Below are 21,283 nucleotides of genomic sequence, written 5' to 3'. Positions count from 1 at the left end.
GAACTCAGTACTCGTACTCGTTCTAAAGTAGTTTTTATCGGGACATCCCTACAGAAAACCTCTCCAAACTTCAGTTTGACTTCAGTTTGACAGTGGGTGAATTAAATTCTGGTAAGAGAGCAATGGGTGGAAAGAGATCCCAGCAACCTGCATTAAATTTAGCATATATTCTTTTAGGGAATCTCGCTGCAGGGAATGTGCTTCCAAGCGGCCGCCTTCAGAAATCTGCCTCAATAGCATAAACCAAGCTGACCTAGGAATGCAGAGCAAGCTGTGTTTGTGTATTGTTTGTAGTATGTTTAAGGTTTGTGCCAAGGATGAACTTTGGCTAAACTTAAACGCCTGATCCGATGCAACAGATATGGGCTCGGTGCCCAGCGGAACGCTGATGGTTTTAGCCTTGCATAAATAGAGGCTAGCACACAAGGGAGAAATAATCCAGCTGGTATCACTCTCTTTCGTTCTCTGCTGTCATGGAGCTGTGTTCGGAGACTTCTGATCTCTTTCACTGGTGCCTAGTGGGCAGGTGGGGTCTGGGAGGGCATCAGTATTAGTTGTGTAATTGGATCTCCGGAGAGTGCAGCGAGTTTTAACTAGCAGCTAAAGCTTCAGAGAGTGAAGATAAGAGACTTGTCAGTGGGAGATCTATAGAAGCCTGCAGTCAACAGCACAAATATGCAGTCACTCGGGAAGCCTGTGCTGCTCTCAGATAACTTATCGGCAGAGCCAGGATCCTACACTTCAGTAACACCACACACAAATACACACCTAAAAAACACCTCAGCACACACATACATACCAATAGTCAAGCATCTGGGACCTCTCATCGCCTCGTGTCCTCTCGTGTCCCTTCTTTTACTATCCTCCCCTCTTGTCTCCTCTCGTCTCATCTCCTCCCCTCTTGTCTCCTCTCTTCTCATCTCCTCCCCTCTTGTCTCCACTGATCTCTCCTCTAGTCTTATCTCATCTTGCCTCCTACCCTCTCATCTCCTCTCTTCTCCTCTCTTTTCATCTCCTTGTCTCCTCTCCTTCTCATCTTTTCACCTCCCCTCTCGTCTTTTCTTGTCTTCACTCTTTTCATCTTCTTGTCTAGTCTCCCTCTAGTTTAAACTCCTCTCATCCCCTATCTTCTCGTCTCCTCCTTTCTCTCCTTATCTCCTCTTGTCGTGTTTCCTCCCTTCCCCCTGTCTCTTATTTCTTCTCTTCTCCTCATGTTCTCCTCTCATATCTCTTCCCCTCTTGCCTACTTCCTTATCATTTCCTCTTGTCTCATCTACTCTCCTCTCAAATCCTTTATTTTTCTCTACTCCGTTTATTATTCTAACCCTTTTGGCAAATGGCTTTTTCTTTTTTATTTCTTTTTTTTGTCCCCAATTTGGAATGCCCAATTCCCAGTGCGCTCTAAGTCCTCATGGTGGTGTATTGACTTGCCTCAATCCGGGTAGTGGAGGATGAATCTCAGTTGCCTCCGCATCTGAGACGTCAATCCGTGCATCTTATCACATGGCTTGTTGAGCGTGTTACAACTCACCACACGTCCCACCGAGAGCGAGAACCACACATAATAGCAACCACGAGGAGCTTATCCCATGTGACTCTACCCTCCCTAGCAACCAGGCCAATTTGGTTGCTTAGGAGACCTGGCTGGAGTCACTCAGCATGCTCTGGATTCAAACTCATGACTCCAGAGGTGGTAGTCAGCATCAATACTGTGTCCTTTAACTGTCTCCTCATGATCACTACTCAGGCCCCAGCCTTTTCTTGTTTTAAGCATAAACCCCTACAAATTCAGTTCGATTTGACTGAAAACAAGAATTTATTTTAGAAAGACAAAACACTCTTTTCTTGTTTTAAGGACAAAGACACTTGTACATCTTTTCTCCACTCTTTTCTTCTCATTGTCTCTCTCCTCTCTTCCCTTGTCCTCTCGTCCCTTCTACTCTTGTCTCCTTCCTTCTCATCTCTCCTCTCCTCTGGTCTCATCTCCTCTCATTGTTTCTCCTCTACACTCTTTTAATCCCCTTGTCTCCTGTGCTTCTGGGCTCATCTCCACTCTCATCTCATCTTCTCTCTTCTTTTCTCCTCAGTTCTATAATTGTCTCATCTCCTCATCTTTTCTCCTCCCTTTCTCTATTATCTTGTTTACTCTTCATCTCGTCTCCACCCCTCTCATCGTATCTCCTCTCCTCCTGTTCTGCTCCGTGTTTTTGTGAGTTGTGTTTGTGAGGGTAAGGGTTAGTATGTGTAAGGGTTAGAATTAGGTTAGGGCATTTTTGTATGTGTAACTTTGCATATGGTTTGTCGGTAACATTTTATTTTAGGGATCAGAAAATAGACAGTAATTAATGACTAATAATTGGACTTGTAAGGGACTATTTATGAACTTGTTTTTAAAGTATATATTATTTGTTCGCTGATTTCTTACCCTTTCCTAAAAGCCTCTTTACATTAGTTTTTTTTTTTTAACAATGAACTTATTAGGTAAAAACAAAAGATACCTAGTAAGGTAGTAGCTAGTAATGTGCAAAATACATCCTTTATAGGTTCTCATTTCACTGTGTGAATGTGCAGAACATAAAAAGTATCTTCTTTGCACAAAGTGCAAATAGTGTTATATGCTATTTGCACCCCTAATTAAATTCTACCATACAGCATCACTGCAGGGTGTTTTTTTGTGTTTATTTCGAGTCCCACAGACACCCTTCACCAACCCTTACCCCTACCTCTTAACCTAACTCTTACCTTCCCTGCTTTGTTGAAACACCCTATTCAATCTACATGTATTTTATACTTATAAGCCGCACATTCACACAAAGTACTGAGAACCTATGAAGGGTGTAATTTCAATCATCCTAGCTATTGATATGATTTGTATTTTTCATTGTTATGACAAAAGCAAATGTAAAGGGGGCTATAAAGCAAGAAAAATAAATCAGCCAATAAAGGCTTAATAAATACTTTATTATGCCAAACCAGTCCATAACTAGTCATTTACAAGTGTAATTAGTCATGAATTACCGTCTAATTTTCTGATTCATAAAGTGTTACCGTTTGTCTTTACCTGTGGCTCGGCGTGCAGTTGAACATGAACCCCACGATGACTGGACAAAGATCTCTTCTCCACACCCCTGTGCTGGAAATTATAGTAGTCTCCAAACACCTGTGGACACGACACGGACACACACACACACACACACACACACACACACACACACACACACACACACACACACACACACACACACACACACACACAAAGAAAGGTGATATATTAGAATGCTATTCCAAAGGAGCCCTTCCCTACCAATGGCTGAAGGTCATATGTCCTAACACTCCAGAGGGAACCACACTCATTAACTCCAGCACCTGCACACAAGACCCGGCCATCTCTCTCTCCGAAACACACACAGACGCCAGTACTGCAAAGGCAAAGCAGCATACATTTTCTCTTACAATTTTAATACAAAATCCACAACAGATTCAGTGTCACAAAAAACAAAAACACACACATATACCTCCTGAAGAGAGATTCCTACAGAGAGAGAGAGAGAACGAGATTCTTTGAAAATGATCAAAGGCGGCTTTCCTTAACAACACACACGCACATGCAGACATGTGTGAAGTATTTCTGTGGGATTTAAGACATTTTTATTTTGCTTTTCAAGGGACAGCTCACTCAAAAATAAATAATTTACTCCCCCTCGTGTGGTTCCAAACCTGTATGACTTTAGTTTTTTAAGGAAACACAAAAGGACAGAGGTAGAATGATAGCCTTAGTCACCATTCACTTTCACTGTATGGAAAAGTGCTGCAATGAAAGTGAATGGTGACGAAGGCAAACATTCAGTCTAACATCTTCTTTTGTGTTCAATGGAAGAAAGAATGTAATATGAGTTTGGAACGACATAAGGGTGAGTAAATGATGACAGCATTTTCTATCCCTTTAAGAATGAAAAGGGAATGGAGATGAAAAGGGAGAGATCCAAGCATCTTTTTTCAATTAATTTCATCGAGGAAAGCTGTGATTTTGTGTTTCCGCTCTATAAACCAGCACATCAAAATTAAAATTTCATTGCGTCTGGACTGCAACTGATTTGGTGCACTGCTCGGCAGTTCGAGACACTGTACTTTGAGCTTGTGTGTGTGTGAACTTGAAAAGAATCATGGCTCTATCATTACTTACCTTGTCTTATTCCCAGTAGAACACAGAAGAAACTTCTACTCACACAAATACCCACACACTTCTTTCAAATCTGTCTCACACAGGTGACGTCAATGAAGAAGTGCTTTACCATACGGATTCTGCTCTATATACTCAAGCGCCCCCTACCTCTAAAATGGCGTTCATTTATCATAAAGCTTTCCAGCTGGGCTTCTTCTCCCCTGACACTTCACTACAGATGGACTTTCTCTTTTTCCTTTGACTGTCTATCCGACACTCTCCCACTCTATGTCCTTTAACTGTCTCTTCGTGATCAATGACATGTCCTCTGATGCAGCCGTCTACTTGTCTCTGTGAAACCACAGAGGGGTCCCTGGGGAATACACAAGGACAGAAAGGCTTTCCAAGTTCGGCACGACTCTCTTTGGTAAACTGTGTAGGGGCATGATTTGAACTCTCAAAGAAAATACAAATTTGCCCAGACACCAATGAGATAAAATCGAATGAAGATTTTGCTTCTCAGATGTTTCCTCCTTAGCAATTAATTTTGCATGTGTATCTTTAGGAGTTTTAGACGAGAGATAAACAATGTCTAAAAATACAAAAGTCTTCAAGATTTCAATATCAATGCAAATATCTTTCATTAGATTCTTCCATGACCAAATGATCTTACCTATTCTATACACATTTATTATTGAGTTGTGAGTTTTTAGCCTGAACTGAATGTGAGGAGATTAAAAAAATACTTCATAAGGAATAAATATACAATAAATAGACAACACATCTTTTCTATTGCGTCATCTTTGCTGGCTCCACACAGAAACAAACATCAAGGGGAACCTTTGTAGTCTGATTCACAAACAAATGACTCTTATCAATAAGTGTTTTTAATGCATCATTGATTTGAATGATTTAGTTTGAAAGATTACTGATTTAATCCATCAGAGCTTTCGCTGAATTAACATCTGATTCACACTGTTTATATGGCAATGTTTAGTGAATGATACACATTCATATGAGTTTTGTCTTAATAAATTGTAAAAAATACAACTAAATTTGAATCATGCATATACTGTTGCTTTCACCTAAGCAACCTAAAAATAAAACTGTGTGTGAGAGGGAAGTGGATGGTAAAGATGAGAAGAGAGCAAGAAAAAAACTTTGATTTTCAGAGGACGTGAAAGCGAACATCATTAACTCACATGCCAGAAATTTGAGAGACTCACTTACAGCTCTCTGTGCCAATTCCACCGGACATGACACACTAAGACAGACTTTGTCTTTATAAGTCTAATAATGGTTTGGACACTTTAATTGGGCAGTCTGCTAAAAGTAATGTTCTCACACACACACACACACACACACACACACACACACACACACACACACACACACACACACACACACACACGTAGTGTTTCCATGTTTTATGGGGACTTTCCATAGACATAATGGTTTTTATAACTGTACAAACTTTATATTCTATCCCCTAAACCTAACCCTACCCCTAAACCTAACCCTCACAGAAAACTTTCTGCATTTTTACATTTTCAAAAAACATAATTTAGTATGATTTATAAGCTGTTTTCCTCATGGGGACCGACAAAATGTCCCCACAAGGTCAAACATTTCGGGTTTTACTATCCTTATGGGGACATTTGGTCCCCACAAAGTGATAAATACACGCTCACACACACACACACACACACACATACACACACACACACACACACACACACACACTCACACACACACACACACACACACACACACACACACACACACACACACACACACACACACACACACACACACACACACACACACACACACACACACACACACACACACACACACACACACACACACACGTTGGTCTACCTATCATTATGGGGACTTTCCATAGACATAATTATTTTTATACTGTACAAACTATTGATTCTATCCCCTAAACCTAACACAACCCCTAAACCTAACCCTCACAAAAAACTTTCAGCATTTTTACATTTTCAATAAAACATTGTTTAATATGTTTTTTTAAGCTATTTAAATTATGGGGACATTAGAAATGTCTTCATAAACCACATTTATAGCATAATACCCTTGTAACCAGTTTGTAACCTTAAAATCTGTCCTCGTAAACCACATAAACATGCCCACACACACACACACACATTGATTTTCAAGAAGTGAGGCTAGCAAAGTGCTGTGCTGCTGTCCCTAATTATGGTCTTCTTTAAAAAGAGCATCAAAACTGAAAAATATAAATGCAAGTCAAGGTTTCATGCAGGTAATATAACAAAATGTAGCTTTAAGGCTTTTGCACACCAAAGGCGACTACGAATATTAGAGGCGAATTACTGATGAAAGGTCCTTTCCCATAGAATGCTAAGCAGATGTTTCTGTTAGCATATTCATGCTTTTACAATAAGTGGAGTTAATCGACAAGCAATTTTAACACTGTACAGTGTTGCAAAGCACCTTCGAGCTGGTTCACCCTCCACCCATCAACCGGTGAGGAGAAATAACAACCTGACATGTGTGCAAAACAAACAAGAAAAGCAAACGTTTCACTAGCGAGCAAATAGAAAAAATTAAACGCATCTCTCTAAAAGCTGCAGCAGGGATGAGTTTGTTGTTTATTTCCTCAAGGAGAAAGAAAACTTTTGAGACAAACTATTTCCGTTCACCTGCTGGACAACATGACAGTATTATCATGAAAACAAAGTCATTTCACAGAAAATGGTGTAACGGTTAAAACATGTTATCATTTGCAACAATATTATTTATATATGCCACTGTCATGCTGGTCAACAACTTTGGGGCCGTGTTGAAGCGGGTTTCACCAAGGGCACCAAACAAGCTAGAACCGCTACTGCTGTCACGCATACTGTATATATACTTGTTTTTTTTTTTTAATCACTGCATAATGCACACTCATAATGACTGTAAAAACAAATGTTTAAAATAAATGTTTGACTGTATCTTATTGCCATGTACATCAATTTGTGTTATATTTGCTCAAAGCTGCATATTCAGGGCCCTATAAAATCCGTTTTATTTTTTCCCAAATTCCGTTTTATTTTTTCCCAAATTCCGTTTTTTCAGTTTTAATTTTTGAAAATTCCGTTTTTTCCGTTTAAATTTTTGCGAATTCAGTTTTTTTACCCTTTACTGTTATTTCAGTCGTAAAAAGAGTGTGCTTTTAATGTTAATGATTAAAATGTACACAAATAAAACAGGAATGACCTTAAATTTATTGAGGTAACAAACATCACATTTACTCAGTACTTTTACTGCATGATGCAACATAACACTGCACTCTAAGTACTAACAAAATATTAATGGTTATGAACCAATGGTTATAAATAAAAGTGCTCCATTAGCTTTTTCTTTCAAGTAAAAAAATAGGACCTCTCAATTTCAGAATTATAAAGTATTTCATAAAGAATCATCTTTTCCATACAGTACATTAAAGTGCATCAAAAACAAGGCAAAATACAGCAAGTACTCCCTGAGTTATACAATTAAAGTTGACTTTGTCATCATGTAACAGACAAAAACTTTTGATCAAAAGTAAAGTTGTAGGACTAATTAATCCTTGTGAGCTAACTTTCTTCATTTAAGTTTCCCACCTATCAGAAACATCACCATTGAAATACATGATTGCCAGCCTCTTTGTATTGAGTTCAGTGAGTGTCTCTCTCTTGTCTGTGAAAAGAGTTTTGTATTTGCTGAAGCTCCGCTCACAATCAACTGAGCTGACTGGGAAGTAGATGAAGGCCACAGCCACCTCTGCAACTCTTGGGAATCTTGCACTCAGGCCTCTCCAGTAGTTTGTGGAGAGCCGCTTCGCCATTTTTTTCATTGTTTTGATGGGGGAGGGTGAGGGGGAGCTGAAATTACGGAGCGGGAGGGGTTGTGTCGCCCAGATTTGCGTCCCCCGGTGTGCATTTCCCCCAGACGTACGTTCTTCTCCCACACAAAAACAGAATTTCACTTCAAATGTAAAAATTCCGCGAAATTCCGGTTTACACAAGATTCCACGTTAATTTGACAATTCCGCGATTCCGTCCGCGATTATGTGATCGCGGAAATTATAGGGCCCTACATATTACTAATCAAACACTCCAAGAGTGCAAGAAATAGAACAGAGATCTCACCCAACAAACACATCTTCAGTCTGACCCAATATTAGATATTTTAATTCTGCTAATGAGAGACGAGACTGTTAACAACTCTGCAAATTGTACAGGCACACTGAGTGACTGCAAGTCACAGTAATAGTATTAATATTATAAATATTTGGCAAAGAAAAACATTTAACATCAGTTAAGTTGTTTATTATAAAAGGTGATTCAAATTCAAAGATGCAGTGATATATATTATATTAGAGATATAAGAGAACTCACGCATGATTAAATGCAAAGGCCAAACAATGCAGCAATATGAAATAAATTATGAAGATCAGATATTTTTTAAAGGAAATGCAAGGCAGTGATGCAGCAATATCATTTACATGTTAAGAGAACCAATATGAAAAAATAAATGTTTTTAAGGCATTTGATGAACACAAAATATACATCCTCATTGCTGGTTCAGGACTTCTTCCTCGAGTTACTTCAGCATTTAATGTCGGTTGTGAACAGCTTTCTGTGCTTTAGTGCCACCAGTTGCTCTAATTCTGGTAACTGCAATGGCTTCTGACAAGTGATCTAAAGCTTATATATTATTGGTCAGGGCATTGCTTAGCTGGGCAAAGCAAAACAAATCTACACACTTACCGTAAAAAAATACCCTTTGCTTTGCCTCCTCGTGATTCACTGCGAATGTTTGCTCCAGGTGAGAATGGCTGTTTAGGAACCCATTGTTTCGATTCAAAAAGTTGATCGAGGTGAGAAATTGTGCAGAAAATTAGCATTTGGATGCTTTGGATAAAAGCGTCTGCCAAATGCATAAATGTAAATGTAAATGTAAGAATATGAATCACCAAAAACACAAGAAGAAGAATGTGAAAGTGATCTGTTTCTCATCCACACCTATCATATCGCTTCTGAAGATATGGATTTAACACCTGGAGTCTTATGGATTACTTTTATGCTGATTTATGAGCTTTAAAATGTTGGCACCCATTCACTTGCATTATATGGACCAAAAGAGCTGAGATATTACATTCTGAGATGTAAACCTTCCTGCCCTGGGTGCCGAAATGTTTGTGTGACATAACACAGACCTGCATCTCGACAAAATGGGAGTTGAAGATTTCTGCACAAGTTTCCAGTTTAGAAGTCCCACATAAAGTGTCATTCTGTTGCACTTTCCCTAGTTGAAAGGTGGAAATTCTTCCTTTCTCTTGAGTTGAATGGAATGCTTCATGAATCATCACAGCAAAAACAATACAGAGAATCAAAGCTTTCCTCACGGGAGCGGACACTTGGACACACATGCACGTGCATGCACGCACGCGCACGCCACACACACACACACACACACACACACACGGGCTGTGTCTCCTTTGAAGGCTGCAGTTTACCGAGTGTCCTCCTTTAAACAATCTTCGTTTAAACGAGAGAGCCTTCGTAGGACAAATGGAAATGGAACGTAACATGGTTGCTATGACAGCATGCCACTCTTTAACAAGCGCAAGCGCTTTGAGTGAGAAGGGAACAAAGTCTCTCTGGAAGGGAATGCATGAGGTACATTTTAGGAGAATTATAATGATGTAAAAAGAAAGAAAATTTATTTGACTTTTGTAGAACTTTAGTCTAATACTGTATTTTAATTATATATTCATATAATTATACATGTTATATACTCTGCACCCATCTACTGAGGTACTTCAACTTGGGAATTAACATTCCTTGCATTTGAACATCATATTTACGGGCAAATTGGCGTATATTTGTTTTTTAGACATTTCCGGTGAAGCATAGAATTGTTGGTTGTGAGTGCCCATGAAGGAAACACCTCATGCATCCTCCGGATTCCTGTGAAAGAAGGTCACATTCGAAGGTTGCATTCGAAGTGTCCTACTCACTTTTCTGAAATGAGACGGCCTCGATGACGTATGCGGCCGGCAAATGTGACCTCCGGAGGACGCAGCCATCCAAACGAGATTGTGTCATTCACAATGGGTTTCTGCAGACACTGTTGCTAGATATAGTGACTTTTTAGCAAGTAAAAGAGCCATCTAGTGACTAGCAACAATTTTAGCGACTTTTGTAGTCTGCTTTAGTGACATTCTGCCACATCTGGTGACAGAAAAAAACATCAGCTCTTTCGTGAATGATGTCTTATTTTTCTGTGTTTTAGCGCCCCCTTACTTTTCAAGTAACAAGATTGAACTGCATGCCATCAGCTGTTGGACTTACGTACAAATGGATAACTGACGAACATTCATGATGTTGGTATTTGTTGCGACAATCTCAACCTAAATTCACGTGCATGCTATCCATTTAGAGAAGAAATCTGCCTAAAGTGATAGAACAGCATTGAGAGCACTGAGAAATTATCTAGCAAGCTGAGAGAGAGAGAGAGAGAGAGAGAGAGAGAGAGAGAGAGAGAGAAAGAAAGAGAGAATGGATATGAACCCCTGATAATAAAGAATATAGAGGAAAGTGATATGAACAGATGAGGTGTCTCTGTCAAAAATGATTGTGAAACAGCAACACTGGCACAAGTAATAAACAATGATGGTTCATCATCACACACCAGATATGTTCAAAAATAAGATATATTACATATTATTATCTCCAAAAAAAGCTCCATGTGAACCATTGTTAGGCATATAGATCTGTTTATAAAAAAAGAACATCCCCAACACTTCACAGCTGCCTAACCATGGTTGCTATTGCGAGGATAATTTTGGCCTTATCATTGTTCAATAATGCAGTTCAATTACAAAAAAATATGATAAATAGTTGGCAACACTGGCTGCAGAACCCTTTTGTTGCACTTTTTTGGCAGTGATTCTCTGATTGGTGGATCGTTTTCCATCAACATCATGGTTAGTGTAGTTCTTCACCAGAAATTCCTCTTTTAAACTTTTATTTTTTATTTTTTATGAAATAATGTCCCTTTGCACAAACTCCCTTAAACAAACCAAAAAAAATTATCTAATCCCTATGGAGAAAATTCATGAGATTTTACTTCTGGAATCAGAATGTTGCGCTCTATTGGCTAACTTCTGCATAATGGCATACTGTAGTTTGCACTTGATTGGCCAAATTGAATACTGAATAGATATTCACATGCCAATGTGAGTGTTTGTTGCAACAGCAATACCATAACAATTTCTGAAAGACCCATTTTTGCAGCTTAGTTTCTATAAATGGTCTGAGTCTGTCCAGTCAGCCCAACTGAAAATACACAGGACAAAGAGACAGGAACTCATTTAAAACACACCAAGAAACCTTTCCTCACATCGCACGAAGAGAGAGAGAGAGAGAGAGAGAGAGAGAGAGAGAGAGAGAGAGAGAGAGAGAGAGAGAGAGAGATTAAGAGGAAAATACAAAAAGTTAATTGGTTTTACTCACGCTTTTTGCATTATTACACTGGAAACATTTCTTGAACTGAATTATAAATTCTCTGACTAGTTTAAAATGCTCTCAGCTCCAACAAGCATTCTTTTATTTTCATAGAACAATTATTTTTCTTAAACTGAGTCTTCATGTTAACGGGGTCAATTGAGATGCTTTTGTTGAATTAGGCCACAGATTGTATTTATACAACCAGCTCCAGAGAAATCCCAAAATGAGCACCACATCTCATTTGAAAAATATGTGACAGCTATCGATCATGTCACTCACCACCATCATCAATACAGTTGCATAATTGGTTTACGTAATACAACAAATCAATTTTTCATAATTGCCATCACAGTGAGTGGCAATGAATAGATTAATGTTAGACGCAGGGAGTTCTGGGAAATTATCAAAACGGCTGTTGCTTCCTCATTGGGCTCCAAAGTACGCGATGGAGCCACTGACATTGAGCTATTGATGTTCTACAACTAAATTAAATTCAGAGGAAGGTGACACACAAAATGGAGAAGAAATAACCATCAATTAATAGCAGTCTTATCAAACACCCTTCACAAAATCCAGTTTTTTTGTGAATAAAGGGAGTAAAGGCCTGAGTGAGGGATGAAGATGGATTCCTGCTTGGTGTCGGATTCCACTGCTACATGTTGCTGAAAGATGACAACAAACTAAAGCCGGTGCCAGCCAGACATCACTTCAGACTTTTGACTTCAGAGGATGAACTGATGCCAACTTCAACTGTAAGACATGGGATACTTCATATGCCACTGCCTGAACCTTGGATTTTGGATGGACCCCACCAAACCTCACCAAAATGACCTGCAGTTTGAACTGCTATGCACCTCATTAATCTCTGCCTGCATCACCTTTGTCTATTGATGGACTACACTCTTGAAATGGAATACATAGACTATCATTTAATTGCCAAACAAAAGCCTTCATCATCCAACTAACAAAGGACAATGCATCAATGTGAACTTCTGCAGTTAATCCAGGAGGCACTTCAAAGACATTAGTCATTAATCTCAAAGTAAAAAATAATCTCTTTTTTTTTTTTTAAACAATGGACCTAAAGGATTCACGTGATGCCATGCGAGGATTGGATGTGTGAAAACACACACATTTGCTAGTTTTAATACTTTTAATGGCATAAACCAGTGAGATTCCAGATTACATAACTGTTTTAGGAGGACAATTTGTCAAAGAATTCAAAATCCTTGGGCTCTGGAGACATTAAAAAACACTTACGTGTTCAAGATGACGCATCCAAGCAGGCCGCAAGCCGACTTAGTCGGGAGGACCGGGAAATGTGGCGAGAGATGTTGAACATATAGGCAATGTGGCGAGACATGTTGAACATGTCGGCAATGCTGACGAAGGTTGTGGCTGACTTGGAGGATCTTGCTCTGATACGTCGATCGATCACTGCCATGGAGGTGAAGATCTCTGATGTGGTTACAAGAGTGGGGGATGTTGAAAACAGATAGATTACCTGGAGTCATCGGAGAGGGAATTCTATTCTAATCTGCTAGTGACCAAGGTGGATTTGGAGCATGTCTGGGAGAAGTTGGAGGACATGGAAAACCATAGCCAGCGGAATAACAGCCGTATCGTTGCAATCCATGAAAGAGTGGAGGGACAGGATATAGTGAAGTTCCGAATCTGCTCGACATAGCAGGCCTTAAATTTGAAATTGAGCGAGCTCACAGGGTACCTGCTCGGCTGGTGAGGGAAAGTGATGGAGACAGGCCCCATCAATTCTGGCCAACTTTCTGAGATCAGCGAGGCAAGGATTAACACTTACATTCACTTTACACTTATGCATTTGGCAGACGCTTTTATCCAAAGCAACTTACAGTGCACATATTACAGGGACAATCCCCTTGGAGCAACCTGGAGTTAAGTGCCTTGCTCAAGGACACAATGGTGGTGGCTGTGGGGATCGAACCAGCGACCTTCTGATTAACGGTTATGTGCTTTAGCCCACTACACCACCACCACTCCACACTAATAACGATTAAAAGGAGGACATTCTTGGGAGAACCACAGCATTTTCTTGTTCCCAGATTTTGTGAATTCAACAAGAGAGAAACGCAATCGATTCAAGGAATGCAAGGAACATTTACATCAACGGAAGTTCGCTTTTGCACTGATATTCCTGGCCAAATTGAGAATAGATGCTAGGGATGGCCTTAAAACATTGACATGCCCACAGTAAGCGATGTCCTTCATAAAGTCAATGAGAGACCCAAGTGGGCTGGCTCACTGCACATTCGCTTGACTGCTTGAGGAATCTGCGTGCTCTTTTTGTGCTGGTCCACCTAGCGGCAGGAGTTTCTTTTGTAGAGTTTCACACCTTCAGCACAGTTTTATGGATGAATCTACATGCTCTTTGTGCTTATTCCGCCTGTTGGTTGCAGTTTATTAAGTGGAGTATTTCTTGCAATGTCATTGGAGTAAGTAATTTGTTTGTGCTCACGTTGTAGCCTGAGTGGATGACTCACTGAACATTGCTTGACTGTTTGAGGAATCTGCGCACTCTTTTTGTGCTGGTTCCGCCTAGCGGGTGGAGTTTATATTGTAGAGTAACATACCTTCAGGACAGTTTTATGGATGACTCTACATGCTCTTTGTGCTTATTCTGCCTATTGGCTGGAGCTTTTTTATAGATCTTGAAGGGATGTTGCAAGCCACTGGCACCCCTCATGATATAATATTGGGAGGAGACTTTAATCTTTTGATGGACTCCTTGATCATAATGAAGCAAAAGTGTGCAAGCCTCCTAGAGCAACATTGACGCTTCACAGGATGTGTACAAATCTTGGACTTACAGATATTTGGAGACTTCTGAACCCATCAGGGAGGGACTATAATTTTTTTTTCCATCAGTCCAAAAGATTTACTCAAATATATTTTTTATATATATATATATATCTAAGTCCCTCATTTCATCTGTTGCTGATTGCTCAATTGGAAACATTTTAGTATCAGATCACACCCTGGTGTGTTTAGAGGTACTGCCATACATGGAGAAAAGGAAATCATATAGTTGGTGCTATAATGTATCCCTTCTGCAAAATCCTGAATTCCAACAAATGTTAAAGACTGAAATCAATGTCTGTATGGAGACCAACTGGTCCTCAGTATCCTCTATGGGTGTGGTTTGGGAGGCACTTAAGGCGGTTCTTAGTATGCCTGATTCACCAAAAAATCCAAAGCGCAAGAACTCGTGGAATTGGAACGGAATATCAAAAATGCAGAGGCAGAGCTGAAGCACCAAATGTCGTCTATTGGAATTGACACGATTTAAATATAGATATAGATAAAATACTATTTTGTCGCAGAAGGCAGTATTTTGTATATTCAGGGCAAGACAGTCATACTTTGAGTAGGGGTAAGGCAGGGAAAGTTCTAGCAAGATAAATAAAATAGAGAGAATCTTTTTCTACCATTCCCTCAGTGAAATCTGCTGATCGTGATATATTTACCTCAACCACTGATATTAATAATGCCTTTAAAGAATTCTATCTAAATATGTACAGTTCCACGTCTGCGTCTACTGATGAGGATATTAGAAACTTTGTGGAACCATTAGAACTTCCTAAACTAACAACTGATCAAATAAATTCTCTCGATTCTGAGATAACCTTAGAGGAGATTGGCAAAGTAATTAAGGCCTTGCCTACAGGCAAGGCTCCGGGGCCAGACAGCTTTGCTGCAGAATTTTTTTGGATCATATGGTACAGAACTGGCTCCACTTTTGCTAGAAGTTTATAAGGAATCATTAAAGAATGATAAGCTTTCGCCAACCATGACGCAAGCCCAAATCAGTCTGATTCTTAAAAAGGTCAATTTCCCTGATGCAGCTAGACATTAAAATATTGTCCAAAATTTTGACTAACCAATTAAGCAAAGTTATGACATCTCTTATACATATAGATCTTGGTGGAGTTTATTTGGGCCATAGCTCTTCTGATAACATTTGATTAACATTCAGGCATTTCATCAATATCATGTGGTCAGTGGTGAATAATCAGGCTGCCATCTCACTTGACACTGAAAAGGCATTTGATATGGTAGAATGGGATTATGTTTATAAGATTTTGGAATTGTATGGGTTCAGGAATACTTATATTGAATGGAATAAGTTACTTTATAGAAACACGGTAGCGGCGGTAGAAACAAATGGATACATTTCAGATTATTTACTCTTGATAGGGGCACCCGGCAGGGTTACCCTCTTTCACCATTATTGTTCTGTCTTGCCCTTTAACCATTAGCGGCTGCGATAAGAAAGGAGGATGATTTTCCAGGGGTGATGGCGGGAGGAGTGGTGCATAAGCTTTTGCTTTACACAGATGATATTTTATCATTCGTCACTGACCCTACTAGATCTATGCCTTGCCTCCACAGAATGATTAATTCCTTTTCTAAATTTTCAGGATACAGAGTTAATAAGTCTAAATCCACAGCTTTGGCACTGACAGCATATTGCCCATATTTATTGTAAAATAAACAATACGGGGCAAAGGGGCAAATTCTAAACAGCATTTTGCGCTCTTAAAGAGCACTGCGTGACGGGAATGCCACTTGAAAACACTTTTTTTTTGGTTGTAGCGAAAATAATATTTACTACCGCACATACAACATAACTAATGGTACTACCGTATTGCCGGTATTATACCATTTAAAATACAGTGGTACCGCCAGTGTTTTGAAGCTTTAGTATCACAATACTACTGTAGCACTGGTCTACCGTGCAACCCTACCATATACAGGTACATTATTTAATATGATCTAATTTGTCATATTCAATAAAGAACTGATTTGAAATAATTAAAACTTCCCAACTCTAAAAGCATTTTTGCTTCTGATGTTTTAAATCAGAGACACTACTAAAATATCTGTCTTAACCCTTTCATACAAAGTCTTTATTCATTTAATGGCCAATTAAAAAGAGTTTTGCAATTATACAATATTCAAAAAATTTGATATCTGTATACAGTATAATAAACAAAATAACATCTTGCATATTGTAAATATTTTATGTTGCCCAGCCATGGGTTGGAGTGATAATATAGGTTCAAGTCAGGTCTACGGCCAATCCTGTCCACCCTTTTCCACACCACTCATACGTTATTTGGCCACATGGTAAACATGTGAAATACATTTCATCAAGCAGACAGGCAGCAGCAGTTCCAGGGAAAATAATTTAATGTGTGCATGGTTTTTATTGATTACTGATGGATTTCTGCACAAGAGCATGTGTGTGTGTGAATGTGTTTGATAATGTTATTGTAAAATAACCAAAGCAAGCACATCCACGTCCTTTAACAACATGCCGAGGACTTTTGAGTGACACTAAATTATGATGTTTATTAACTGAGATACATGTACATTTTTGTGCATGTGTGGGAGACAACCAGAAATAACACAGCAGCATAAACTGCAGCAGCTAACTTCAAGAAGATCCATCTGGATGAATCTTAAGTTTTAAAACCTCCCAGTGGGCTGATGAATATGTTCACTAAATTAGTATACGCTGCATATTGTCTCCAGTTCGATGATTCATGGAATATGAATCTGCTGGCAACGTTTCTTGCTTTTCTTTCCTCTTAAAAAATTAAACGCTCTTTCTGTTATACATACACAGATATGAGAGCAGCTCTATAGTCTCTGAAAGAGGTGATGCAGCGGTATTTCTGTCTTAACTCCGTCACGAAGGCAAGTATAAATCAAACTAGGATGAGAGAGAATTTTATTCAAACTTATTCAACCATAAAGCCTTGTTTTTAACATAATATTTCATTTCTCATATATAAAACAGGTAAGGGGAGTATAAGAGAGAGTGGATGGAAATTATAGCAGATAGGTTTGTTGTAGTTGGGGCATATACACACATTTTTACTAACACTCATTGAAATTCAGTGACCGTGCTCTTTAAAAATTAAAAGGGGGGAGATTTGAAAAATCACTATTTCACAGGTGGTTGTAATATTGCTCCCCTGAGGTCATCTAATGTGAATGATTGCAACATTCATTGATGCTTTCTCTCTCTCTCTCTTTCCCTTTCCCTCTCTCTCTTCAAGAAGAAAACTGGAAGAAAAACCAACTGGTTTATTATTTGTGATAAAGTTGTTAAATTGACATTTACGTGACTGTTAAAGAAAAAAACCCAAAAACTTTGAGGTTCAATACAATTAAGCTGAAACGACAGTATTTGTTGCATAATGTTGATTAACACAAAAATTAATTTAGACCGTAAAAATGTTTTTCCCCATTTATGTGAAAATTACACTGAATAAAAAATAAATATTACATGTTCTTAGGCGTGCCAACCCTTATACATATTGTGGCTATCATTATTTCTGTAGTTTTTTTACAAAGTGTGTGGTCTCCCAAAAACTCATGTCCATTTTTGTCACATCCGTAATGCAAGCTCATCTAAACTGGAAAAAACTTGTTCAGACTGAAACTTTTCTGATGTCTGGACTCTATCTGCATGGGTCTATGACTGTACATATAAATTGTTTGATATACTGGTTATGAGTACTTTATTTGAGTATGAGTACTCAAATGGTTTGGTTGGAACAACACGAGGATGAGTTATTAAAGGCAGAATGTTCTTTTTTTAGGTGAACTTTCCCTTTAAGTCATAGAATATTTAAATTTTCGAGCTAGCATCAAATTGGGCCTAGCTGAACAAGAATTATTCATCCACCTCAAGGGCAGTTGGACCATGCAAGGTCATCAGCAACACCTCACAATCAAAAGGCAGATGAAGCCAAAAGCAGAGAGAGAGAGAGAGAGAGAGAGCAGAGAGAGAGAGAGAGAGAGAGAGAGAGAGAGAGAGAGAGAGAGAGAGAGAGAGAGCAGATGAGATACAGTCACAAACTCAGAGCTCTGCCGTGAGGAAGAGGGTCATTACCTGGGAAACGGAGACAGAACTAATGACATGGAGAGAGAATTTCCAAGTTCGGAGCAAGAACACATGCACACGCATGCACGCACACACACACACACACACACACGAAAGGAAAGATCATTTGCCCTCTGCTCAACTTTATTGAGATGTGAGGGAGTTTTGGAAATGCACAAACACACATGCACACACACACTAATCTCTCAATGTATTATTCATAAGTACTCATTACTGTCATTAAAATCTGATTTTGATTAATTGAAAGGATCAGTAGAACAGTGAAATCTTCCCTTCTTCTGCACCCCTGCTGACAGGGTGACTGAACTAATCTGATAAAACAACTCATTATATCAAGGGGATCTATCATCAGGGATTTCCACGTGAGAGAAAGAAAACTTACCATTAAGGCTTTTAATGTTTATCAACAGGTTTATATGTCTTGATAATATAAAAGACATCCAGCGTTAGGATTATTGCACAAGGACATTTAAATAAATATGGTGCCAAGATTTGTGAGTGCACGGACTCTCCATGGCCTTGTCCAAAATGGTGCACTTGATGTGGACTTGCCGTTTCACAGCCTTCGTTTCTGCTTATCCATGAAGCCTATTTTCATTTAATGATCCAGACAGGGGTTCAAGAGTGCCCATTATATTTCCTCCATGCGCCCTTTGCAAACCTGCACTGGTGTAGACTATTAGTCCAGTCTACACAACATTAAACCACCAAAATATAGAATTTGATACATTGTGATACAGTGTGACATTGTTAAGGATGGGAATTTAATGGGTCCGATTCCTCTTCACAAATCTAGTCCCATTAACGATTACTGTAGTACTTTTGAGGAATTTAGGAATTAAACTGCTGTTCTTATTGCATTACCTGCCCTCAGCAGCCTGTTGCCACATGATGAGAAAATTTGAGATTTCAAAACAATTTTAAAAAATCTTAATTTTAATACAATTCTTGTAAATGCCATGTTTATAGACATTTGGGGGTATAAATGCAATCCAATAATTGATCTTAACTATATATTAAATATAACTTCTAAACAAACATGAGAGAAAACAAAAATGTGCTAACAAATTTCAATCATTCATTTATTCTTTTATAAAATTCCATTGATTACAACCAGGGTATGAAATTAGCACCCGCCCAATGCAGGTATGTTATAAGACTTGCCGGGTAAATTCATCTACCTGCTATTGTGATGGGCAACCTTTAAGACATCTCTTGAGTGACATACTACAAGAAATGCTGTTAGACACAAAAGATGCACGCTTTAAGAAATACACTCAATCAATACTGATTGGCTGTGTTTTCAGAGTGTCATTGGTGATTCGACGCTCACGCACGCGTGAGTCTCGCGGAACACACTCCTATGAGGAATTATCACTAGTTCGAATTATCACTAGTGTCGACTATGAACGCTATATATGATCTCAGACTATCTCAGGATACATATTGTCATGTGTGTCAATATAATTGAATCTTGAAATGGAAGATTCAGAAATGGACCTTGATCAAGTTTCTCTTCTGTGATTGTCTACTCTTTAGCCTCCATTTGTATATATATATATATATATTTACATTTACTCATTTGGCAGATGCTTTTATCCAAAGCGACTTACAAAAGAGGAATAAATTATGTGGTGGTGGTGGTGTAGTGGTCTAAAGCACATAACTGGTAATCTGGTAATCAGAAGGATGCTGGTTCGAGCCCCACAGCCACCACCATTGTGTCCTTGAGCAAGGCACTTAACTCCAGGTTGCTCCAGGAGGATTGTCCCTGTAATAAGGGATCTGTAAGTCGCTTTGGATAAAAGCGTCTGGCAAATGCATAAATGTAAATGTACGAATGTTGCATACATGTTATATTCCACCAATGTGATACGATGAAACCGAAAAAGTGTTTTGGTGCCTCTTTGTGTTGGTACAGCAAGGCACCATTCCTTAGCCGACCGCAGACTTCTGGTGGGAACGTAGCTCTTCAGAAAAGATTTTAGGTACGCTGGAGCAGACCTAGTGACTGTTCCATTTGCCAGCATCAGAGCCTTGAATTTGATACGTGCATCAACCGGCAGCCAGTGAAGAGAGACAAGGAGTGGTGTAACATGCGCTCTCTTTGTTTCATTAAACACCAGACAGCTGCTGCATTCTGGATCATTTGCAGGTGTCTAATTGTGCATGCAGGGAGTCCTGCAATAAGAGCATTACAGTAGTCCAGTCTAGTTATGACAAGTGACTGAACAACAAGTTGTGTGGAAGGGTATTATCTTCCTGATATTGTATAGTGCAAATCCACATGATCCTACTATCTTTGAGGTGGTTTGTGAAATTTTGTTGGCTATCTATTGTTACCCCTAGATTTCTGACATATATATTATATAGGTTCCATATATATACTGTTAACTGAACCAAAAGTCACGAAAATAATATGGTTCAAGAATTTGTTAAGAACGTAAATGGTTCTGAAAGAAAAAAACTGATTTGCACTTCCCAAACCTAGACTTTGGGTCTACATTATATACCTTCGAAATTTGGCTTTGTGCCTTTCACACAAAAATTTGCAGCACACATCCATTTCTTGAACTGATTTCACCAAAGCCACAGTCCGGTGGCCTTGTGAAAGCCTAATGTGGTCTGCTGGGGTTCAAT

The 21,283-nt window shown here is 39.0% G+C and overlaps 1 protein-coding gene across 2 annotated transcripts in view; it reads right to left on the bottom strand.

Annotated features, from left to right (window-relative positions):
• Positions 1-21,283, bottom strand: part of LOC127638592 (furin-like) — a 125,649-nt gene that overhangs the window by 48,616 nt on the left and 55,750 nt on the right. For both annotated transcript variants that reach the window (XM_052120172.1, XM_052120171.1), the window contains exon 3: positions 3,062-3,160. In XM_052120172.1, coding sequence (XP_051976132.1) covers positions 3,062-3,160 — 99 coding nt within the window. The remainder of the gene's footprint in view (positions 1-3,061; positions 3,161-21,283) is intronic.

Source organism: Xyrauchen texanus, chromosome 46 (genome assembly GCF_025860055.1).
Source record: "Xyrauchen texanus isolate HMW12.3.18 chromosome 46, RBS_HiC_50CHRs, whole genome shotgun sequence".
Lineage (NCBI taxonomy): Eukaryota > Metazoa > Chordata > Actinopteri > Cypriniformes > Catostomidae > Xyrauchen > Xyrauchen texanus.
Note: the sequence above shows the minus strand (reverse complement) of the source record. Positions and strands in the feature narration are given on the sequence as shown.